Raw genomic sequence first — 25,906 nt, 5'->3', positions numbered from 1 at the left:
TTAAAGAAGCGTTAAAAATGCCATGTGGATTGAAGTCATTAAACAATAAAATCGAGCCTTTCACCTTTAAGTGTGCAGTGGCTGGGTGATCCAGCCTCTTGCCATCTTTCTTATAGTTCCTCAGTTTGTTTTTAATTTGTATTTGAAAACAGATCTCTTCAATACTGTAATCAACTCTCTTTACCCTTCCCACATAAAGGGCTGCAGCAGGCCAAATTATGCTGCTGCGTTTATTGTGCATTAAGTTACCCAGGATAGTCCCTACCTTCCTACCCACCTCCACATATAGAATTCCTAAAGTGGTTTTTAAACACGTTATGGGCTTGTCCCATATGCTATTTTAACTGGGTTTTATCTCTTTGAATCTGAATGACTTTGAAATGCCTATGTACATAGTAGGGCTGAATAAATGTTTGGTTATTTTCTAATATATGAACTGTTAAGTGTCCCCATTTAGACATCATTCTAGGAATTAAATAGGGATTTTATTTACAGATTGATCACAAGGGTTTCTGTACTAATGTTGAACTCACATCACTTCCTTGGTTGGGAAAAAAATAATGTTTCTTGTCAAAGTCAAACATGATTATAGACTTCAAAATTTTATGTATTGATATCAATTAGTATGTAACTTTCCAGATACAAATAATTATTTTATTCATTGAAAATTTAAATGAGATGTATGGAAAGTACTCAATTAAAACTTGCTGAATTAATGAATGATGCAGTATGTGGATTTTATGACATTTATTGTAGTTGCATAGCATCCTTACTTTCTACTTATACTCCAGATTTTAACCTAATTGGGGATAATTGTGGATATTCCAAGACCGAAATCATCTAGGCAAGTGAGGTGTTACTGTGCTTTTACTGTGATATTAAGAAACAAGACCCAGTTTGCCACATTTGACCACACTTTATAAAAGGGTATTGATAAAATTTTACCTCTGGTGTTTGATAGGAAATAAAAAAAATATATCAAAACTTTCTTAAAGATTCAGAGTTTGGGAATTTGAATTTTAAATCTTTGGAAGTAGAAGAACTGGCTCCCACTCACTTTTAACTAAACTCTGAGCTAAATTTGAAGGGGGAAGTGACTGTGAGTAGTTATCTTGACTTAGATGTGCTCAGAAAGAACTCTGCTGTGATGCCACGGACAGTGGAATGCCCCTTTAAAGTATTTTTATCAAACAAAAATCAGTAACCATACATCTGTTCTGAGGGATACAAATTATATATGGTGATGAGGCTACCACACACCTAGTCAGCGATCTGAAATCCACTTTTTTTTTCTTCTCTAAAAAAATAAAGGGCAAATTCACATTTGGGTTAATTTGGGTTAATTTATACTGGCTTTATAAATGTTGTCTCTGAAGAGTGTTTTTCAAAATGTTTTACAAGGAACACTAGTCCTAGAAGCTCCTCCAATTATGGCTGCTCAACGTATCTGGGTGGGACGTTGGGGGCACGTGTGCACATTAACGCTCCACACTCAGGACTGTTGAACCCTAGTTCCTCAGACCTCTCGGAACTTGCCACTCCTTTTTCTTTTTCTCCGTAACACTTGCTTTTGGATTGTTATCTTCGGAGGCCTGGACCATCTTAGTGCATTGTTAGGAAGGTCTGGGCCACCCGACACTTTCTTTCTAGAGATTTTACCGACTAGACATAGATTAACAGTCTTAAGTCACATTCTTACAAATGTTTGTGTTTTTTAAGTTATCCCATCTTTCATGTAGTCATGTAGAAAAGAAGTGATAGCTATATAAATAGTTTTCTGAATTATACTTTATAGAATGTTGAGTGAAGAGAATTTAGGAGCCAGAATATAAAGTCAATCTGTATTTAAGTGATCCATAAGGAAGAAAAGGGTGAGCAGAAGTGCAAAAGCTTGGGGTCATAAAGCTCTGATAGACCAACCTGTAGACTAGACTCGGTCCTTCTTTAAAGGAGACAGAGATTTTGACAAATTTTCAACAGTATCAATACTTTATAAATCTAGGAAGTTATGGAATAAATGCATGAACCCTTAGGAAGATTTTTTAGGGCTTCTAAAGGTACAATTTACTTTTAAAAAATTCTGACCTCTGTAAGCAACAAAATCTATTATCAGCTGCTGAAGTTCTGTAGAAAGAAGTGAATCTAGACACGAGCTTTGTTTATGTAATACTGTTTTACAGACATGTTGTCAAATTGTAGTTTTCAGAGAAAAACATGTTTTTCTTTGAAACACAATTCTGAGTGTGGTAGACAAAATAATGGCTTCCAAAGATGTGCATATCTTTTTTAAAAATATATATATTTTTTATTGACTTCAGAGAGGAAGGAAGAAGGGGAGAGAGAGAGAAACATCAGTGATGAGAGAGAATCATTGATTGGCTGCTTCTTGGACGCCCCACACTGGGGATCGAGCCCGCAATCCAGGCATGTGTCCTGACTGGGAATTGAACCATGACCTCCTGGTTCATAGGTCGACGCTCAACCACTGAGCCACGTTGGCTGGGCAAGATGTGCTTGTCTTAATCGCTGGAACCCATAAATGTTACCTTTGGTGGCAAAAGGAATTTTGAGCCTGCGATTAAGTTAAGGATTTTGAGATAAGGAGGTTTTCCTGGAGTGTGCAGGTTGCCCTAATGAAACCATAAGGCTCCTTATAATAGGGAGACAGAAGGTGAAGGTCAGAGTGCGAGGAGAAGGTCAAAGTGATGTGGGGCTACGAGCCCAGGTTGCCAACAGCCTGTGGGAGCTAGAGACTCCACAGGAATGCAGCCTTGCCAACCTGTTTGAGACTCTGACCCCAAAGCTGTGAGCTAATAAGCGTGTGTAGTTTTAAGCCACTGAGTTTGTTTTAGCAGCAACTGGATATTAATACGTTGTGGAAGCAGTTTAGTCACTCCTCTCAAAGTTGAGTGCCTGCTCTGTGCCAGGCAGTGTTCCAGGCACCAGGGGTCAGCAGGGAGCAAGACAGACCAGCCGCCGGGCCTCCAACCCCCCCCACCCCCCCCACCCCCGCACCTAGACCTTACATTACTACGAGAGTGCCTTGTGCTGCTGTGAGAATAAAAGGGTCAAACAATAGAAAATGATTGGGCCACGTGCTGCAGAGGGGCTCATTTTGATGTGTGCGTGGGAGGGGGGCACGGGTCTCAGGGCCTCTCTGAGGAGGTGACATTTAAGCTAAGACCAGAGTGGCCAAAAGGAAGCAGCCATGCTGGCTTCTGGAAGGACAGACACAGCAAGCACTGTGTGGAGAGCCACTCAGGAGGCGGAGCTTCTTAGGATGACAGCTCACCACCACTTAGGGTCACCGAGCAGGAAGTCCTCGAGGTTCTTTGCATACACATGGGGGGGGGGGGGCCTCCTTGCCCAGGCACTGCCCATCCTCTGCTGCTTCCTAACAAAACTTGGCCCAGAACCCCACAGTCTGCTCTGAGAGCGAGAGGAGCCTTGGCTCGCAAAACCGTGCCCCGATGCTGCGACAGAGTCAACAGTTTCTCTTGGATGATCACATTCTAAACAGTCTTTGTAATCGCAGCACCTTGAGGAGCCAAGGGCAGCACCGGCCCTTCTGGGCTGAGCCCTGGCCTCCGTCTGTGTCGCACGGAGGAGACGTTTTCTGTTGCTGGCTTCTTACGAATAAGCAGCGAGAGCTGAAAATCACCCGTTCCTTCTGGACGTTCTCTATCTCTTGGAATCTTAACAGTTGACATGGGTTTTAGAGAATGTTTATTCCTGTCGCCTGGCCTTACCAGCAGAATAGCAGCCCAGAAAGGGAACGTTGCCCGAACGTGTTGTGAGCTTTTGCATCCCCTTCCTGTGTCTTCGGGAGTCCGAGAGGGTGCAGCTCAGAACAGGACTGCCGCTGGGTGCGGGGCTGGCTTTCAACTTCTCTCCTGCATCTTTCAAAAAGTAAAACTACTCCCCCTGTTCAGCTACTCACATTTTAAAATGAAACTGAGTGCAGTTTCTGCCTTGTGAAATGTATTCTTTAATGGTTTGAGTCTTAATTAGGTCCTGACTTTTTGAGCCCCCAAATATTCTGCCTTCTAGAATTAGAATGTAAGTGACTGTAGGGGCCCCATCCCAAGCCCCACTCTCCCCGCCCCCCCCCCCCCCCCCAATCGCTTGGGCTCAGGAAACTCTGGACAGGTGTATGGAGGTTCCTGCAAAGTCTGTGTCGAATTGGAAATGTATGTGTGGAGGGGTCTTTTGTTTTTTGTTTTTTTAATGAATAGAGTAAGGTAGTTACACTTAGCAATGCCCATTCACCAAAAGGAAAGGGTGTGTGTTAAATCATTGTGTTTTTTGATGAATGGCTTGTACACTGAAAAATAAATTGGACAAACTGGCATAGAGCTCAGTGAACATGAAATCAGCTATTAGAAGAAAGCTTGTGAACAAATTCTGAGGCAGATATGCATCTTTTGATTAACGCCCTATCAATCATCCGCACAGCTACCTTCGCTGAGTCTTGCTGTAATCATTCATGGTTGCTTTCGGAAACACTGGCAGAAACTATAGTGCTGCAGAAACGGAATATTATTACTGATTTCTCCCTAACTTACTGTGAACAATGACTGTTTTCACCATGTTTCTGCTTTCCTTTATTACAGAAATACAATACAGAATGAAAGGAGAATTCCTCCCAGTCTGGTGAAATTCTCCTAGGGTATTCTTAATGATATTCGGTCTTAAATGGGCAAGCTATTGTAATGTGAGGTTCTCTGAAGGAATAATAGTAATGTAATCCCATTGAAGTCGCCTTTTATAGATTGTAATCAAATAGGCAAAATGTGGAGTCACATTAATGAACAGAGTATATCTTCAGAATTATTGCTTAAAGTTGTTGAAATGGTTTGAATTTTGTTATTGTAATTATTATATTCTCAGTTAATGTGCTTAACAGCAATAGTAATTAACCCACCAGATTGTAAATTTGCATGAATTCTACCTCTGACATTACAAGAAATCCTGATGCTTTCTGAGTATTACACAGCAGGATGGGGGAAATATATATAGATACATATTTTTTTCACTGATTATTTTTCAAGAAAGACATTTTCATGAATGCACTTTTAATTTTTCATGTACTTTTAAGCCATTGACAAATTCCTCAAGGGCACTTCATTCTTTTAAGAGGATTTGATTCCTAAACTATGCTGGCGTGGAAGATAATTTGGCACTGCCTACTAGTCTTTAGGAAATAGTGCAGTTTCCGAACCTACTGTAGCTTGGGAAATCCTGTGGCATAATAAAGCAGTGACAGGCATTAGCATGCATAATGGGCTTTAATAGACATTTAATGCTGTTTAACTGGGAGAGGGAGCTGTTCTCTCCCATTGGAATATTCCTCCATCAAAGCCCATTGATCACCGATTGCGCCCAGGAGAGGTTAATCCATCAGTTTCTGTAACCAGACGGCACTGATGGAAATTCTTTAGGTGGCATTCTGGATGAACCAAGCTCTCCATCTTTACAAACAAATGAGTGATATGACAAGCATGGTGTTCAAAACACATTTAACCAATTGATTTTCTTTCCTCTTGTAATAAGATCTGGAGACATATGAAAGTGCACAGTGTGAGCCAAGATTAAAGGAGTTGCTCCATGCACAGGAACATATGGGATTGAGAGCCAATAAAAGTACTATAAAGCTTGTAGTCACCCATTCTCTTTTTTTATATAAAGTTTGTTATTGCAATAAATAGCTGTTATTGAGCCCATGCCTTTTGTTTCGTTTTACTGAATCTTATTTCAGGTCTGTCTGTGTGTGTGCACACATGCGTGTCCTGTCATCTTTCTCTTGGAAGTTCTCAAGATGTTTGGCAACCATTGTTTTTACCTTCTAATTTAAACAGACGGACCTGATACAATTTGGGATGGTACAACCAGCTGTAAAGGTATACACACGGGCTGCTGCACCAGTCCCCATGCTCCGGGTAATGATGGTCTCCTGCTCTTTATTTTTCCCACGCAGCCCTGCCTTGAGTTTCACCTACCCTTCTGCGCCTGTGTCTCTCCACGTGCATCAGCAAATCTTAAGCCGACAACAGAGCTTAGGCTCAGCCTTCGGACACAGCCCTCCGCTCATCCATCCTGCCCCAACATTTCCAACACAGAGGCCTATTCCTGGGATCCCTACGGTTCTGAACCCTGTCCAGGTCAGCTCTGGCCCTTCGGAGTCCTCACAGGTGAGAGAGAGACAGCTCGATGAGCTGGTCGGTCTTGGTAATCGTAGAGGAGAGCTGTGCCACCGTGCCAGCTCTTCATGGGCATAGTGCCCTGGCATTCTCAGCACTTCCCTACTCTATGCAGCCTGTCTTGCAAACTCAGAGCTGTGGTCTTCAGTCTTAATGAATATGCTGTGTGTGTGCTCCTCAAGAAACAGCAGCTTCTTCCACCAGAGTCGGTTGATCCTCGGTGGAAATGTGGCTGCTTGATGAGGCTTCACTCTGAGCCGGTGCTGTCTGTACCCCCACTCAATAGAAATGCATTCAGGAATGTGTGGCTCTCATTTGGTCACCGTCCACGGGCACTTAGAATGGTGTGACACTCCAGAGTACGAATAAAATTGTTCTTTTCTCCACACGGATCGTGCCGAGAGAAGCATCTGACGCTCTAATTGAAGAACTTGGCAAACAGTTCATATTGGTTTCCTACCCTCCTCACAGCTTTGTTCTTTTGGAACTTGTTAAAGTCCAGGCCCCAGTTCTATTCTTCTAGCTTTTTTACTATTTTTTATTATTATTTTCTTTATATGGTAAGACATCATCAATTTATTTTTTAAAATATATTTTTATTAATTTCAGAGAGGAAGGAAGAGGGAGAGAGAGATAGAAACATCAGTGAAGAGAGAGAATCATTGATTGGCTGCCTCCTGCATGGCCCCCACTGGAGATTGAGCCCGCAACCAGGGCATGTACCCTTGACAGGAATCAAACTGCAGGTCGATGCTCTATCCACTGAGCCAAACTGGCCAGGGCTACCCTTCTAGCGTTTAAAAGCCTAGGGAGTTTATACTCGTGAGGTAAAACTAGGAGCTGCCTCATGAATGTATTTTCTGCTACCACGGTGTTGGAACATTATCAGAGTCGTTGTTCCAGTGCCAAACAAGCCTGCTTCTCTCAAGTTGCAGGTTTTAGAATAGTCCTGCTCATTGATTACAACCTAATTTTTGTCTCTGTTTCTGCAATGGTGACCGGCAGAACAAGCCCACGAGCGAGTCTGCAGTGAGCAGCACTGGTGACCTGATGCACAACAAACGATCCAAGATCAAACCGGATGAAGACCTCCCCAGCCCGGGGCCACGGGGCCAGCAGGTGAGGCGCCTGGGCTCTGCACTTGGCAGAAGGCCAGCTACAGAGTTGGACTTAGTTTATTTTTCTGGCTCAGAAGCAAACACAACAAGAGCAGGCAGCGGTGTGAGGTATAAACTATGGTTCATTGAGTAAGTGGTTGGGTTTATGTGTTGCTGACCATCAATGTGACCAGGCTTCAGTCCCTAATCCCGATCTTGGGCCTGAATTGTGAGCTCCTGGGCCTAAGCCTGAGCTGGGCAGAGCTAGTGATGTTCTCTATACCAGTCATGTTTTTATTCTTATTTTGCCACTTCCCACTTGCCAAGAGAGCCTGGGGAACAGGGAGGGATCAGGCACAACTAACCTATTCTAAGGCTCCTTAGATTCCTGTCCTTTACTCCAAGTCCTGAAAGGACGAGGTCCTCTGAGCCTCAGTTTTAAGATGTGTTTCTCACCTCCTGGGGTCCCCAGGCCTGACACAGGAAAGAGGTCAAGGAATATTAATTCCTAGAAATAGGGGTTGGACAAGAATCTGGACACCCACAGAATCTGGATCTTGCTATGGCCAGGCTGCTTCAGCCCAAACCTCAGACCCCTTTAGCCCACATTTTTGTTTTAGTGACAAGCTCTTTGAAGATGGAATGAATGGGTGTCGTGGGTTCTGAAATTCATCCTTTTGCATTTTGCTAGTCAACATCCTTTCTGGTCACACCTCAATGCTTGTATAGTTTTTCTTATCTAGCCCCAAATTAGAACTCGGATCTACACACCTAATTGTCTTCCAGAATTCTAGAAATTCTTTGTATTTAAATTGCTACAAAGCTGCTTAGAGGACTAGGAAAGACTATACCTACCCCTGCCCCCAAGCTTTAGATGCCATGGTTCTGGGACAGAGAGTGCATCATTGGACATCGGAAGTTGAACCAAGAAGACATTATCCCTATAAAATCCACAAAGTGTCTCTTAAGAGCAGCCTCCAAGGGCAAGGAAAGCAGAATTAGAATTACTGGTAATCATTTCCCTGGATTCCAAAATATGAGAATAAATAAATTAATATACTGAAAAGAATTTAACCAGAAGAGAAAGACCAATCTTTTGGGTAAAGATGACATCACCTAGTTTAATTGCTTCTCTTATGGGATAACATTTTTGGTTGTTTTTTTTTTTTTTTTTCACCATTGTATTCAAGGATAGCGGAGTTTGCCTCAACTTCTTATCATCATTATGGTTTGGGCTGTTGTCCTTAATCACAAGTAAATAATCTCTGAAAGTGTATTTGGTAACTCTGAAAAAATACACAGAAATGATTCCATATGTTTGACTTCTTCCATTCACAAAACCTAGTTAACAGACCTGGGACTGTTTTATTTTCACTGAAAAATTTGCATCAGGAGGAAAACATCTAAATCAAGTTTTTGTCTTTTTCTTCTTTCATTGTCTGATTTTTTTTTTTTTCTCTTCCTTCCCCTCGCCTATCAGGAACAGCCGGAAGTAACCACCCTGGTGAAGGAGGAAGGGGACAAAGATGAAAGCAAGCAGGAGCCTGAAGTCATCTATGAGACCAACTGCCACTGGGAAGGCTGCACACGGGAGTTTGACACCCAGGAGCAGCTGGTGCACGTAAGTGAGAGAGACTTGCCAACTGGGCTTTCCAACTACGTGACCTTTCTGCGGGATCAGCTTCCCTGACCCTGCACTGCGTCGAGTTTCTTAGCTAACAGTGTTCCGAACTGGAGAGCCCTTTATGACTTTCTGAGAATAAAGAGAACTCGGAGCCCTGGTGCTTGACCTGTGCAGTCAGCTAAAGCTTAGTGTAAAATTCAATAAAGTCTTCAACAGAGAGTGTAATGACTCTGATCCTGTAAGTCAGAGAACACTATTTTGAGTTAGTGACTTGGATGATTATTGAGTAATAGTAAGCTGGACATGAATTATTATTAACCTTTAACCAAGTTTGAGTCTCCTCTCCAAGAGGAACAACAGAAAAAATTGTAGAAGTGGGGGATTCCTTTTTTTTCCCCTCCATTCTACTTTCCTCTCCCAGCCCCTCAACACTCCAGGAATCTCCCATTCTTTTATGCAGCAATTAGTACTGTATGTGAGATAGGTGGATGCTTGGGGCAAGCCATTAGCAATTTCTTGACTTGAGGCCAACCCTTGTAAGCCTAATAGTTTCATGGAAAAAGAGATGTGTATTGTGCAATGATGTGACTTGTGTTTAACGATGTCTGCTTTTGAAAGCTGTAGCCTGGTCAGATTGAGAACTACACCTTCTCTTGCCATCCCATGCTCTGAAATCTTTTTCCCTTATTCCACTGTGTGTTGTTTCAAATACTGCAGCGCTCCCCACCCAGTGCTCACACCTGAGTAGCCGTGTGTCCTTTGCCAGTGTTTCATTTTATTTGGCACTTTCTCTCAGGCCTGTGGAGTCTCCCTGGCGAACGTGACCAGGAGCAACTGAGATGGAAGGGCATTTAGAAAATCAAGAAAAAAAGAAGAGGTAGCTCACATACTCAGTGCAGAAAGACAGGGTCCCACGGAGGCATTGAGGATGGTTTGCTACGTGTGGCAGTTTCCTAAGCTTTTAATCTGATGGGAAATCTGACAGAACAGCTTTTGTTTCGACTCCCTAACCTCCATATGCACACGCACCCTCTTTTCTTTTCTAGTAACTTTTTATTTTTAAGTGATCCATGGTTCTTGATAACTCTCCTCCATTTAACCACTGAAATTATAAAATTCCTCACACACCCCACGTGTCTTATAGGCGGCATGAGCCTTTGAAGTGTGTCTTCTGCACCGTGGCCCATCCTGGGGAATATGTTTCACACATTGCAGTTCCATTATCGTGTTAAATGTATGATTTGCCGGTTTTGAGATCGGTTATGTACAGATTGTTTTTAGGACTTAACATGACCTCAGCAGGGTTGTTCCCCCCACCCCCCTGTTTCTTTTTCAATCCTGTCTCCTTGTAATGGTATAGGAAGAATTATAGATTTCTCAGCACAGCAAGAAACCAGAAAATCAGATGGTTTTAATTAAGGTATATTTCCAAATTTTTCCATGAACTTAATTTATTTTTTTCTCTTTAATTTGATGCAAGTGTTATTTTTAAGCCAAGCCTGATTTAATGGCCCTTTATTCTTGCTGACTGTTTTTAATGGAAACCACAGACATTGTCATACTAAAGGGGGGAAAGAGGTTTTGAGTTTTTATTTTAATGTGGAGAAATATTCCCCAAAATGAGAGTGTGCCAAGAATACTCTGAGCGATATAATGAGTGCCCGACGTAAATGAGGGAATTGTTCGGGTAACAACTGCCATCAGAACCTAGACGTTGGCAGTGTTTGTTAAAATGTCCTTGTGAGAGACGCCGCGGCCTCCTGGCTCCTTGTCTGTGGATAAGTCGCTGTAGTTCTCACGGAGTGCTGTGACTGTGGCTCAGCCATGATCAAATGCGGAATGAAATAAGAGCCTACATTTCAATAGGAAGCGTACATTTAAAGGGAATTGTGGTGGCCCAGCCAGCGTGGCTCAATGGTTGAGGGTCAACCTATGAACCAGGAGGTCATGGATTGATTCCCGGACATGGCACATGCCCAGGTTGCAAGCTCTATTCCCAGTGTGGGGTGTGCAGGAGTCACCTGATCAATGATTCTCTCCTCATTGCTGTTTCTATCTCTCTCTCTTCCCCCTTCATCTCTGAAATCAATAAAAATATATTAATAAAATGAAATAAAGGGAATTTGTGCTGACTAGAGGCCAGGTGTGAGGTAATAACTTAAACTTTGTGCTGCCTACTGGACATGAAGGCTATTTCAAACCAGTGAATATTGCAGGTTTTTGTATTTCATCTCAGTGGCGGAAGGTTGTAGGCAGTGATGCTGTTTCTAACAGAGATCTGAGTAGTTTTAGGGGAAGGCTGCTTATACTATCAATTAAATGACCACCATGTTTTCTGTTTTATTATAAACATATGAATGAATACAGTTATTTTTTGAAAAATTCCAAGTAGCTGGAAGAAATTCATGTCAGAATTAGAAGGAAAGTTAATATATTATCTGCGTGACATTAATTTTAGTCTGATAAATTATATGATTAAACTTGTTGAGTGAATCAAAATTGGTAACTTACAACAGCATAAATAAAGATACTAGTTTATATCACTTATTTGCTACCTTTTTACTTGTTATGTGAAGTGTGAAGATTCCAAATCTGTGCCTTTAAACTGATTTTACTTTGCATGACATAAAAGCACCTTCATACTCCTGGGTGTATCTAGTAGCATTTGCAGTGGCCTGGTGTATAGAATAGGTGCTTTATTTTTTGTTGAATGAGTGGGTACTTCAAGTCCACCTAATTATGGTACTTTGATGGTAGATGGAAATAATATCACTTGCAAAAGCCACTTTTTTTTTAGGGATAACAGGAAACATTAACAGCTTCCGTTCTTATGGCTTCCCTTGGCGAGAGGACATTCTCTGAATTAGTTGAATTTTCATGGTACATACAACCAAGAGGCAAGGTGTTAAACCATTCTGATGCTCTGCCATATTTATAGCCATGGCCCATTCTTTTTCCCCCTTGTACAGTTAATAGAAAGATTCATGATTCTTCATGGTTGTCTATCTAGTGTCTGACAGTCCCGACTGCCTGCTAAAGCAAGTCACTATCTATAATTGATATCCTTCTGTGGAATAGGGTGCTGGCTGCAATTGAAGGGCTTTGCTGAAAGCTCTTAAATCCTGACAAGTTCTCCCCTTGTTCTGGTTCAGTCGCTGAGCTGCACGGTTGGAATTCCAGAGTCATTTGAACTTAGTGCAAAAGGGAGACATGTGTTTCACATTAGCAAATCACAAAGTTGAAGGAGAATTAGGGAATTGGCTGACTCTGCCCGCCAGGTAGTCTCATTTCCAGGGTAATGCACTCCATGTTCTCTTGAAAAGATTACCTTGTCCCATTACTGTCCGAACAGATGGGCTAAATATTGCCTTTCCCTTCTCCTCCTCTTTATTTCAAGGCCCTGTCCTTCTCCAATTGTGTGTTTGCGCTACTTTTGCTGGGGGGTCTTTATCTCTGGACGTTTAATTAATTTCTCTTCCCAGCAAGATAATTATAATTGGATTTAGTTACTCTCAAACTAGTATTAAAACTGTCATAAATTTACTTCTATGCCCAGAAGCTACAAAGATACATATATATTTTTGTTAACTAGGTTTGTGTTGTACTTTGTTCCTCTCTTGGTATCAGTTAAAATAGAAGGCAACAAGAGCATAAGAGAGATATATAGAACAAAAGTTAATTAATTTGAAGTACCTTTAATTAAGACTGCATTTATTATTGATTTGTTAAGATGCAGGCGCTGTCTCTTCCCTTGACATCTGAAAGCACATATTCTAACATTCCCAAATAATGGAAAATCCACATTTTTACGTCAATTCTAAGTTACTTAGACCCTCCTTTTGCTGTTGTGCATTATATATTACAAAAGTCATGAATCTTACATTTACATTTGTTGAATAGCCGTTCTCAAAGTGTTATTTCTATTTTGTGTGGTTGGGTTGAGCTTTCGTTATTCAGCAAAACAACTCAAATCTCTCTTCTGGCCTGGCTTCTCACCGGTGCGAGGGCTTTCTGATTCTTGCCTGTCCCTCTTGTGTTAATCCTGTCCTACCAGTCAGTGCATCTTTGGCGCTTGGGTGAACGAGAGTCTGAATTGCGCACAGCATGCACACACATTAGTCTCAGGTTCTTGGAAACTGGCCTGCTTTGTTTCTGAATGACACTGTGTATATCCCACAGGTGTTTTGAGAGGCTTTTTAAAAAGGAGAAAGGGAATAAATGTGAAGAATGTGCACCTCATTGTGGGTCACCACTGCTGAGTGGCTAGTTATACTTGAAAACATGGCTGCTGGGATCTGAAAGACTAAGAATTGTATAATTACCGTGCCCAATGCCACCTGTTTGATGCATCACTGCAATTCCTTACCCTCTATTTCTAACCCTCTCTATCAGTTTAAGAAATAACAAATTATCCTATGTAATAAGTGAGTAATATGCAAATTGACCATCACACCAAGACACAAGATGGCTACCCCCATGTGGTCAAAGATGGCTGCCCCCATGTGGACACAAGATGGCCACCACAAGATGGCCAGCAGGGGAGGGCAGTTGTGGGAATTAGGGGTGACTAGGCCAGCAGAGGAGAGTAGTTGGGGGTGAACAGGCCAGCAGAGGAGGGCAGTTGGGGGAGACCAGGCCAGTAAGAGAGGGCTGTTGCGGGGGGACCATTGCAGGGGAGGGCAGTTGGGAGCCAGCAGTCCTGGATTGTGAGAGGGATGTCCGACCACCCTCAAGGGGTCCCAGATTGGAGATGGTGCAGGCTGGGCTGAAGGACACCCCTTCCCCCTGTGCACGAATTTTGTGCACCAGGCCTCTAGTAAATAAAAATTTTTTTCCAAAGGTCTTTAAAAGGTCAAATTATTTTTTAATAGTTTTATTCACTGCACCGCACCAGCAGAATGGCTGTGGCTATTGCTCTGTAGAGGTTTGTGTCTCCCGGAAGTGGGGCTGGACGGCAAAGAATGTGAGTTGTGGGTACATCAGCCCCAGCTTGAACTGGGTGGCATTCCAGTCTCTGAATTCCTTCCTCCACAAAAAAGTGTCAGAATTCACCTTTTTGTACACCGATTAACCACCTACTTGGATTTTAAATGCTTTCATGTGCTGTGAATTTTGACCTCTAAAATCATGCTGAAATCGCCTTTATTGAAAGAATACAGTTATAATCACCATTGCTACCATTTGAAAGCAAATTCTATACATTGGCAGCATGAAAATGAAGTGCTTTCTTTTTAATAGCGTAGAGATTCAGATAAAAAGAGAGCACATCTAATCTGTGAAGAATTGATGCATCCTGACAAACATGGGGAAAAGTTAAGATGTGGTGAAGACATTATTTTCGTATTAATATCATGATCCTAAATTTGCATTTTAAATGTTTTCCATCTAATTTTGATCCCTTTGTTAAAGTTGCATTGTATATCCTTACCTAAGAGAAAATTGAGTCTAAGATGTGATAGGGGTCTCAGATATGAGGCTGAAATTAGTTTTGTGTGCACATAAAATGTAAAACGAATGAGTGGAGATTTTGATCTTATTTTCCCTACATGGAGTTAATAGTTAATTTACTTTAATTATTTGGAAATACTGCATGTAAAATATAGACTAAGAACTACCAACTTCAAAGCCGTTCTTTGACAATTGTGCCTCAAGGGTCACTTTTTTTTAAAACTTACTGACTAAATTGCACCTGCAGAAATTGTTCCCATAAAGAACTCGGGAGATTAGACTGAGTGGGGGCCGTGGAGGGCTGTGTGGTCCACCATTGAAAGCTTCCCAGGGCCACGGGAATTCTGAGTGGCAGCTCCCTCTCTGCTCTGACCCTCAGGATGACCTCCTTGGAACTGTTCGACCCTTTAGAATGTTATTTTCTCACTTATCATACTGTGAAACAGCCGTGAAAATAAATGCCGTCCCCAACATCCAAGGCCAAACATGTGGCCGGCCTAATGAGAAACAGACAGAGGGCCTAAGAGACTTCATCTCTTTGTTTTATGTATTTGTGTTTTGCGGGGTTGGGTGAGGGAGGGGAGGGGAGTGGTACTGTTCGGTTTTGTGGCTTCTACATGTTATATTTAATCGTCATTGTTGCTGGACTGGGACATGCTCTTAACTGAAGCAGAGGCCCCATTCTGCTCCCCAGTCTGTGTCTGTCTGATGGGTTTTGGCCAAGGCATTTCGCCTCCTTGATCCTCGGTTTTAGTAAGAGCTAGTGAAGGATTTGAATTGGATAGTCCTCAGGATAGGGGTAGTAAACAGGTCTCATCTTAAGGGCCATCTTATTGTCTGGCAGTCACCTGGAGTTCTGTGATGAGCTGCCCGCCCCCCCCCCCTCCATTTCAGCCATGGAGCTGGGGTGGGGATGTGCAGCCAGTAATTGATGGATGCCTCCAGGTAGGGTTTTGAAGAGGTAGACCCTCTTTCCCAGGGTCTAGTCCAACCCTGCAGATTAAGTGCCCTCCAGAATAATTGTGGTTAATTTATCTAGGGGGGGTGGTATATTAATTACTTTGGGTAATTATTGAATTATTAAAATGTTCCCTTTATAGTGTGCCTTAACACCCTGAATGAAGAGTAACAAATCAATATTTTGAATAAGATATATCTAGTACAGAGTAATTAATGACTTAGCTACTTCCTTAAGTTTGCTGAGCTGTTTTATACCCCCCTGAAATGTTTCATGGTATGTGTCCCATGAAATATTTAATCAAACTCTTCATCCAAGTAACTGTTTCTGCTATTTGGGGAGGATTTTCCTATCAAAAGCTTATTGATTGGTTCTGAGTGGTACTTTAGGTGAACTTTAAGAATCTGCCAATAATTAGTTCCCTGGGATAGTCTCTATGGACACACTTTATACAAAAGGGATTGGGCTGCATACTTCGTTGACATGTAGCTGCCTATAACAGATCTGGCTGGCATGATGTGCCCTCTTGTTTATCAGGAAAAGTATGAGCTGACATTAGTAGATCAGTATTCTCTCAACAACTGCTCACCAGAAGTGAGCCTAGGAGCAGCCTGCATGCTGCCTGCCCACTGCCCCAGCTCGAAGGTGGACTCATTGCCAGCAGGACTTAGACAAGGCGCTCCAGGACTGGTCATTCTCATTGAGAGGGGTGAGAAGGAAATATAAAAGCGTAATGAACAGTAGGAGGCAGGATATAATGAAGACAAAATTGTGTAGTTGAGATTCTAGGGGCTCAGAAGAGAGAAAAGTGCATGAGGGTTACCCAAGAAAATTTCTGAGAAACAGGTGGGAAATATGGTTATGGTCTAAGCAAAGCATGGAGGTCAACTTTTGAGGCATGATGATGGTGATGTTAATGGTGATGATGGTGGTGGTGGTGGTGATGATGATGGTGATTGTGATGGTGATGGTTTTGTAAGAAAAAATAGCGCCCAATCTGAAAGAATTCTATGGCTTACCACTGTTCTCCTACAGCAACAATACAATGTGTTTCAAAGCTGACAGACCTGAGTGCAAGGCCTACTCCTTCACCCTAGACACTGCACATTTCCTCATTTCATTCCCTCCCTGTGAAATGAGGATATTAATAGTACATATTAGAATAGTGACTATTCTTATAAAAGTGAAAAGTGTAAGGATATTTACCAGTTGCCAGGTTAGTATTTGGGCAGTGTATGGGTTGGCATGTCACCACGAAATTAATAATTACATCAAGATGCTGATTATCCCTCCCGTTCATGAAGCCATGAGAGAGAAGTACTGGAGAGGTTCCTGGGTTCATTCCTTGGGCTCCAGATTGCTCCTTACGCTCGCTTGTGCTATGCTGAGCATCAGAGCCTCATCCTGTTATGTATTCTGTTGTCCTGACATCCTTCTGAGACTTCTGCTTGATAATTACTCTACACCAAGGCTTCCCACCCTGGGCACATGGGGGCAGGAAATCTTTGTTGTGGGGCCTGTCCATTGGGGGACTATTAGCAGCATTGCTGACCTCTGCCCACTGGATGCAAGAGTGCCCTCCCCCATCATGACAACCCAGAATGTCTCCAGACATTGTCAAATGTCCCCTGAGGGGCAAAATTGCCCCCAGTACCACCCATACCTTTCCTCTTGCAGTGTGAAAAACAAACAACCAAAAATGTATATTTGTGATTAAAATTTTCTCTTGCTTAAATATACTTTAGATTGATCAGATTTAAGAGAAAAAAATAGCCTCATTAAATAGTCCTAGCAAAAGGCTATTTTAATATATATATGTAGGTGGTGTGCTTCAATACATGTGTGTATATGTATATGGTACATACTTGTGTGTGCATGCATGTGTGTGTGTAAATTGGCAGAGCTTAAATTTAAAACCACATTTGCTAAGGTTAGGCACTTAGTAGTTCTCAGTGAGGCCTAACACCAGCCAGGCCCTCTGTCTTGGTGGAGAAATTCCATCATTGTTTTTTTTTCCACAGACCAAGGGAAGTCATTCAGACGTCAGCTTCTGAGATCATGGCCAGCAGGACTGGAGATCAGACTCCTGCTTTGACATAAAACAGAGCGCCAGGAACAGAAAGCAATTTTCTATGCAAGGACTTTTTGAAGATTCAGGGACATTTAGGCTTTTCTGAGATTAGCTAAATACTGCCGGAGATGGTTTTTATTTTCATTTCTAGAACAATTAATGTTGGCATGAGAATAGAACTATCAGTGGAGTATCCTCAAAAGACTAAACTACTTACCCCCACACCCCACCCAATTACTGGCAAAACTAGCATTAATCAGTGATCTGGGTGTGAAGAGAGCATTGGATGGTGTGTTAGAGGTTTATCTTCTATTCCTGTATCTACCAATAGCTGTTCCTGACTTTGAGTATAAGTTACCCTACAACTTCTGTTTTTAAATTTGTTGTGTTTATGAGGACAAAATGAGATCATGTCATGGAAGTGCTTTGTAAAGCTACAGCATTATCTATATATATAAAAGCCTGAGCAACCAAATGACCGAATGACCAGTTGCTGGGTGTGTACTGACCACCAGAGGCAGATGCTCAATGCAGGAGCTGCCCCCTGGTGGTCAGTGTGTTCCCACAGCCAACTTCCCACAGCTGGCCAACCTCCCATGGCCCCTCCCCCCTGCCAGTCGGCCAAACTCCTGCGTGCCCCCCCACCCCTGCCCACTGGCCAACTGGCCAGGCCGAGGGACCCCACCCGTGCACGAATTCATGCACTGGGCCTCTAGTTCAAATATAAGGAAGAATGGACTCCACAGGAAGTTGTACTAGTAAACTTAATTAATTGAAGAACATAGAGATTAAGAAGACTTAAAAAGGAGTATATAAGTATGTTTTTCATTCGCTTGTACCCTCTCATCTATAGGCTTATTGATCTTACCTACTGACACAACACCACCACCTGTTGGCCACTATGAAAATTGCAGGCATAGTGCTGGAAGGAAAAACCTCATGCATATCAGGTCTATGGACTTGGGTTGGGATTGGGGCTGATGGAGAGAATAAAACCTGACACATAGATACTTTGTGTGTGTCCCTTTGAGTAAGGGGAACATACTAGTACAGGAGAGGCTATTCAGTGAGATAAAGGGTGAGCTGTTGTGAGGACTAAAGATGTACAGGCAGAGCTGTGGGAAAACAGGTAAGTTGAAGTTGCAAAAGAAGGAATGAGAGAAAGTTCTTGTAGAGATTGCATTTGAACATTGTCTTTAAAGAACAGGTGGATTTAAATAGGGAAAGACCACTGCAGGGATGTGTTGGGGCTGACATATGGAAGTTAAAAGTTAATTGATGCAGAAAATATAGGAGAATTTTATCTATGATAGTGGCTAATATAGTAAAAGGTTGGTGTTTTTCATACTTTTTTGGCTTAAAAATATAAGTGCAAAATGACCTATCCCAGTGGTCGGCAAACTCATTAGTCAACGGAGCCAAATATCAACAGTACAATGATTGAAATTTCTTTTGAGAGCCAAATTTTTTAAACTTAAACTTCTTCTAATGCCACTTTTTCAAAATAGACTCGCCCAGGCCGTGGTATTTTGTGGAAGAGCCACACTCAAGGGGCCAAAGAGCCGCATGTGGCTCGCGAGCCGCAGTTTGCCGACCATGGACCTATCCTAATCTTTTGGGTTGAAGAGTGGTAAATAATGGAGTTACGATAAACCGAAGTGTTTTGGAAGGCAGAGCGTAGTGGAAGGTAATATTAAAGGGTAGCGTAGCACTGTTTCCTGGGTGACCTGAGTGATAGATTAGGAGTCTGACTTATGTTCAGATGGAGTAAAGGGAATCACTTGTTCCTGATGGAGGAACATGGAGGCAGCATGCATGTTAGAGAGATGGAAGTGGGCTCTTTGCAATGCCCTGGAAGCTGTAAGTACCATGTGTTGGAGAGGGGCAGGGATAGACTGAAGTGAGGCAAGATGTGAGACTCGCAGTAGAAATTATTTTTAGAAATAATTGGGAGCATCATTTGGAGATGTTTCACAATTACAGTTTTCACAGCCAATGTGGATGTTGTAGATGTTGTTCAGAGAGCAGTCAGGAGGCTCCAGGTGGCTGGCTGAGGTGGTTTTGCCCCATGAACCCTTGTTTCTTGTGTGTGTGGCCCAGGCTCCTTACTTCCTACAGTTCTATTGTTCCTCTTTAAAGTGGAGTGATCTCTGATGGCATGGACGATACCTGCTGCAGTGCTAGTCACGTTTTCAGGGTAGAGATGATTTTATTGTGGTGATCACCTCTTGTGTGTGTGTTGTGTGTGCGTGCCTATTCTCTAGTTACGAATACACAATCTCAGGTTCCTAAAATGTCTTCCTAATCAGGAAAACAAAACTGTGCAGCTGCCCTCTGTTGGTGAGGTGGTTGGTCTCCTTCCATCCCTGGGTCGGTCTTGTCTCCTCTGCTCCTCCACTTCACCTGCACAGACATGTGCTTCTTCGGGTGCTGCCTCTGTGCCTAGCACACGTGGTGTGTACCAGGGAGCCGAGAGCTCACTTCACGACAGGTCCACGGAGAGTGGGTCATTCCGGTGGCTTATCCTGGAGGAAGCAAACGTTCTCGAACCTTCCTCCCTGTGCCACTTGGTGAGAGATGGTGCAGTTTCCAGCACAAGGTAAAGCAGTCACACCGCAACTGAAACACTGCACTCACTGTGTTCTGCTTGTGTTTAGCGGAGATAAACTTGACTGCAGTCTTAGGACTGAGCCATTTGACTTCTGGCAGCAGCTTTAATTGCTAAAATGCAGATTTTTTTGATTTTTTTTTTTTTGATCAAGAGGGGATTATTCTTGTTATCAGTCTAGAGCATCTTACTTCAAGATGAAAAGCCTTTACCGAGTTACAGATGCCAACGTTTGTACAAGGCTTTTTGGCGATTGACAACTCAAAGAGGAAGTATGATTTATTAGCCTATAATGGCTAACCCTGAGTGATGGTCTAGGTCCTACTGATTTGTGAAATTGCTTAATGTGAACTGCCTTTTTATGCCACTCAAGCCCCAAGTTACTCAAATAAATGTAGAGTCTACGTTATGTGATATGTTATGGGAGAGGGAAAAAGGAAAGGAGGGGAAAGGAGAGAGGTGACTTCTAAAATCCATCTTGGTGGTGCCTTGTGGTGCCTTTTACAGTAGTTTGGCTGATAAGCCAGGGGAGGAAAGATTAATAACAAGGCTTGTCGCTATCAGTACCTACTTGTCGATTCTCTGTAACAGGGCTGTCTGTTCAGCATGGAAATTATTGATTAAATAAAAATTGCTATTAGATTGTGATGTGATCCATAATCACAAACAATGGTAGACATTCCTCTTTTAGATCCTCGGCCATGCATCAAGTTGTTTCTCTTTTTTTCTCCGTGGCGGTAATTTATATTGCGCTGACACTTGAGCTCATTAGGTTTATTCTTTCTGCTTGGCGGCCAGGAAGCATGGGCAAGAGCAGTGCAGACCGGCTGGAGGGGGCAGGAGGATTAAGGTCAGGTGCCTGGCCGGTTCATTCACTGGACTGCAGCTGATTTTTTTTAACTTCCCTTTTTAAAAAAGTGGTAAAATACCCATAACAAAATTTCAATTTTATTTTATTTTTTCAGCTTTATAGATGAATAAAATTCCGTGTATTTAAAGTGTACAGTGTGATGATTCCATCATACATTGTGAAATGATTAATACCATCGAGAGAATTAACATATCCATTACCTTACCTTTTCTGGTGTGTGCGGTGAGAACACCTAAGAACTCTTAGCAAATTTCAAGTATATAATATGATACAGAATTATTAACCACAGTCAGTATGTTGTACACAGATCCTCAGAACTTACTCAACTTAAAACTGAGCCCTTGCCCTGGCCGGTTTGGCTCAGTGGATAGAGCGTCAGCCTGCGGACTGAAGGGTCCCAGGTTCGATTCTGGTCAAGGGCACGTACTTTGGTTGCAGGGTCCTCCCCAGCCAGGGCCCTGGTCGGGGTTTCTGCAGGAGGCGACCAATCAATGGGAAAATATCTTCAGGTAAGGATTAACCATAAAAATCTCTATATATAAAAGCCTAAGTGACCATTCGACCATTCAACTGGTAGCTATGACGCCCACTGACCACCAGGGGTCAGGTGCTCCGACCAGTAGGTGAGCTTGTTGCTGGGGTCTGGCCGATTGGGACTGGGCGATACGGGCCAGACACACCCTGGAGCCCTCCCATGGTCCCTCCCTGTCCTCGATTGTGCACCGGTGGGGTCCCTCAGCATGGCCTGCACCCTCTCACAATCCAGGACCCCTTGGGGGATGTCCATAGGCCAGGCTGAGGGACCCCACTGGTGCATAAATCCGTGCACCAGGCCTCTAGTAAACAAATAAAATAAAAAAACTGAACCCTTTAACCAACATTACCCTGCTTCCCTCACCCCTCAGCACCTGGCAACCACTACTCTACTCGCTGTTTCAATGAGTTCAACAGTTTTTCTTCCTTTTTTAAAGATTCCACATATAAGTAGTACCATATAATTTTTGTCTTTCTCTGAATTATCTCACTTAGCATAATACCCTCCAGATTCATTCATATTGTCACAAAAGCAGAATTTCTTTCTTTTTTTATGGCTATTATCTATCTCTCACATTTTCTTTATCCATTCATCTGTTGATGGACACATGGGTGGTTTCCACATCTCGGCTATTATGAATAATGCTGCAGTGAACATGGGAGTGCAGATACCTCTTTGAGATTCTTTTCATTTCTTTCAGACATATATCTAGAAGTGGGATTGCTGGATCATATGGTAGGTCTATTTTTAATTTTTAGAGGAATGTCCATATTGCTTTCCACAATAGCTACACCAATTTACATTCTCACCAACAGTACACAAGGGTTCCTTTTTCTCTATATCCTAGCCAACATTTATTACCTCTTGTCTTTTTTATAATTGCCATCTTTGTAGGTGTGAGATGATATCTCATGGTGATTTTGACTTGCATTGCCCTGTTGATTAGTGATAGTGAGACCTTTTCATGTACCTGTTGGCCATTTGTATGTCTTCTTTGAAAAATGACTATTCAGATCCTTTGCCTATTTTAAAATCAGATTTTTTTTTGCTACTGACTTGTATGAGTTCCTTTTACATTTTGTATATTAACCCCTTATCAGATGTGTGATTTGCAAATAATTTCTCCCATTCTGTAGCTGCCTTTTCATTTTGTTGATGATTTCCTTTGCTGTACAGAAGCTTTTATTTTGATATAGTCCCACTTGCTTATTTTTGCTTTTGTTGTCTGTGCTTTTGATATCACTTAAAAAAAATTATTGCCAAGTCCAATGTTAAGAGCTTTTTCTCTTTGTTTAGTTTGAGGAGTTTTACAGTTTCATGTCTTTAATTCATTTTGAGTTAATGTTTTCTATATCTGTGGGAAATGCAATGGAATTTTGACAGGGATTGCTTTGAATATCTAGGTCCCTTTGAGAAATATGGGTGTTTTAATAATTTTTTTTTTCTATCCAAGATCACGGACTATGTTTCAGTTTATTTGTGTCTTCAACTTTTTTTCATCAATATCTTACAGTTTTCAGTGTACAGGTCTTTAACCTCCTTGGTGAAATTTATTTTTATGTATTTTTTAATATATTTTATTGATTTTTTACAGAGAGAAAGGGAGAGAGATAGAGAGTTAGAAACATCGATGAGAGAGAAACATCGATCAGCTGCCTCCTGCACGTCCCCCACTGGGGATGTGCCCGCACCCAAGGTACGTGATTCCAGCCCTTGACTGGAATCGAACCTGGGACATTTCAGTCCGCAGGCCGACGTTCTATCCACTGAGCCAAACCGGTTTCAGCTATGTATTTTGTTTTTGATGCTTTTGTAAATCAGATTGCTTTTTTTATTTCTCTTTCAGTTAATTCTTAGTGTATCAAAGCAGCTAATTTTTGTATGTATGTTGATTTTGTATTCTGAAAGTTTATTGAATTTGTTTATTAGTTCTAACAGTTTTTTGGTGGAGTCTTTAGGGTTTTCTATATATATAAAATCATGTCATCTGCAAACAGAGATAATTTCCCTTCTCCCCTTTCAATTTGAATGCCTTTTATTTCTTTTTCTAACCTAATTGCTCTGGCTACGACTTCCAGTACTATATTGAATAGAAGTGGTGAGAGTGGGCATACTCATCTGACCATTTTAAAGTGTGCAAATCAGTGCCATTTAGCACAGTCACAGTTTTGTGTAGCAATCACCACTCCAAAAGGAGACCATACACTGTTAAGCAATCACTTCACTATTTTCTTCTCTGTGGCCCTTGGAAACCACTAATCTGCTTTCTCCTTCCATGGATTACTTGCCCTTTTTGGACATTTCATATAAATGGAATCATAAGATAAATGACCTTTTGTGTCTGGCTTTTTTTCACTTAGCACAATGTTTTCAAGGTTCATTCATGTTGCAGCATGTGTCAGTGTTTCATTCCTTTTTATGGCCAAATATATAATGTTTTATTTTATGACTATACCACCTTTTGTTTATCCCTTGATCTGTTGATGGACATTTGGATTGTTTCTACCTGTTGGCTATTGTCTTGTTAGGAGCTTTTGTGTGCAAGTTTTTGTTTGAGCCCTTATTTTTAATTTTTGTGTATATATTTCTAAGAGTGGGATTTCTGGGTCATTCAGGGTAATTCTACATGTAACTTATTTGAGAAACTGCCAAACCTCTGGCAGGTTTTAAGCTGTCTTGTACAGGCTCCGCCTTCTCTGGTGGCCTTATCTCTAACCTCATTAGCCCCTTTGAAGTACTCCACCTGCCTCCCCAAGAACCTCACCTCCTTCCCTGGAATGTAGCACAGGCTGGCTCTCTGGGTACTTCTCTACAGAGAGCCTTGTGGCGCTGCCATCTGTGGGCATCACTCAGCAAGTAGTTCCATACATCCATCGTTAGCACTATTTTCCCAAATGTGGTAGCACTGTTTTGGACAAATGCATTATGTCAAGAGCGCTTAGACTAATAAAGGGGACAGTTAGATTGACCAAATTTCATTTCTGAATGGTGAATCAGATGAATGGGGGTGCAGTTCAGCATGCATGAACATAATCCCCCAGTATCGAGTTTGTGGATATTAGTTGTGATCACTTCTAATTGTAGAATCTTAAAAATAACCTAACCTGTCTTTTTTGTAAACCAAGTACAATGTGGTCATGAAAGGTTAAGGAACTTATTTAAGGCCACTACACTCATTAATGAGTGGCTTTGCTACTTACTAATAATTATTTCAGCCATACACAAATCATCTCTCTCTAAATAGCTTGATGCATATGAGGAAGGTTTGTTCTTTAGTCTTTCTTAACTATTAAATTTATGCATTCTACCATTCCCGACTTCACCCACCTCACTCCTTTCCCCAACAGAGTCTTTTTACCTCACAAGGGGAAACTGCTTCAGGTTTTATTTTTTCCCCCACATTTATTGAAAGTTGGATACTCTTGGAAATACATGTAACTCTTCATTACAAACTTCAAACCTCTTCATCACAATCAGATGAGAGTCAGACGCCCATGTAGGACTCAAGCTAACATTCATCCCGAACATGTGTTTGCCTTTTGCATTGAAGGACGTCTAGTACTGATTACATTAAACATATGGTGAAAACAACACTAGGAGAAGGCGAAACTTTGGGAGCTTGAAACTCTAAGGCTGGGTGCTCCCATCCCCCACCCTGCTGTTACTTCCTAGTTTTACTTTAAGCTGTAGCCCTTCAAATGGAGAGAGGCAAAAATGAGACTTCTCCAGGATGGGAATAGCCAGCAGGCCAGCCCTCGATGCCTTACATTAGCAAGAGTATCAGCTACAGAGGCACGGGTCAAATCGAGGATCCACATTTCCTAGTGGGCCTGGTTAAAGAGCAGGAGACTCTGCAGGGGAAACTACTGCAAGAGAATTAGCAGTCACTAAAGAAAGCCATTCTGACTGAGCAAGCACAGCTTCCCTGAGAAAGCACAAAGTGAGAGCTGGGGAAGGGGAGGCACCTTCCCTGGAACTAATGTTTCAGAGGTAACTCGCAACAGTAAAAGCAAAACAGTTCACTTCCAAGTGTGCTCTTCTATTTTGTGTTTATTTGAATGAGCATCCATCTGGGACATGGAACTGAGGGTGCAGCAATGACTCAGACCAGGCATCCAGGACAGGGGGAGAGCAGGCAAAGAAAGAAGAGTGCCTGTCAACCAGTACGGGGATGAAGATCACAATTGGCAAAGGAGGTCAGAGGCCAATTGAGTGGCAGCATCTTTCCAGCAGATAGGCTTCTCCTATCCCAGAGGACTGAGGTTCCTTACAAATGTAGCCATGAACCACTATCAGACATTTTTGAGAATCATAAAACATGGGTGAGGTACTGGGAGGCTGAAGATGGTAAATGTCATTCTGCACTTTCAAAGGGGACAAGAAAATGAATTCTGAAAATTAACAAGTGAAGAAGGTGGAGTCAGTTCTTCAGGAAAGTCTATTTGTGTTCTTATGATGAGATGAAATAGTAATTACTAAGACCCTCTGGGCTCC

At 42.1% G+C, this 25,906-nt stretch overlaps 1 protein-coding gene across 3 annotated transcripts in view; it reads left to right on the top strand.

Annotated features, from left to right (window-relative positions):
- Window positions 1-25,906, top strand: part of GLI3 (GLI family zinc finger 3) — a 274,024-nt gene that overhangs the window by 197,803 nt on the left and 50,315 nt on the right. For all 3 annotated transcript variants that reach the window (XM_079785986.1, XM_079785988.1, XM_079785987.1), the window contains exons 8-10: window positions 5,978-6,191; window positions 7,206-7,319; window positions 8,778-8,918. In XM_079785986.1, the coding sequence (XP_079642112.1) occupies window positions 5,978-6,191; window positions 7,206-7,319; window positions 8,778-8,918 (469 nt within the window). The remainder of the gene's footprint in view (window positions 1-5,977; window positions 6,192-7,205; window positions 7,320-8,777; window positions 8,919-25,906) is intronic.

Source organism: Cnephaeus nilssonii, assembly GCF_951640355.1.
Source record: "Cnephaeus nilssonii genome assembly, chromosome: 12".
Taxonomy (NCBI): domain Eukaryota; kingdom Metazoa; phylum Chordata; class Mammalia; order Chiroptera; family Vespertilionidae; genus Cnephaeus; species Cnephaeus nilssonii.
The sequence above is the reverse complement of the archived record's forward strand: the minus strand, read 5'-3'. Positions and strand labels throughout refer to the sequence as shown.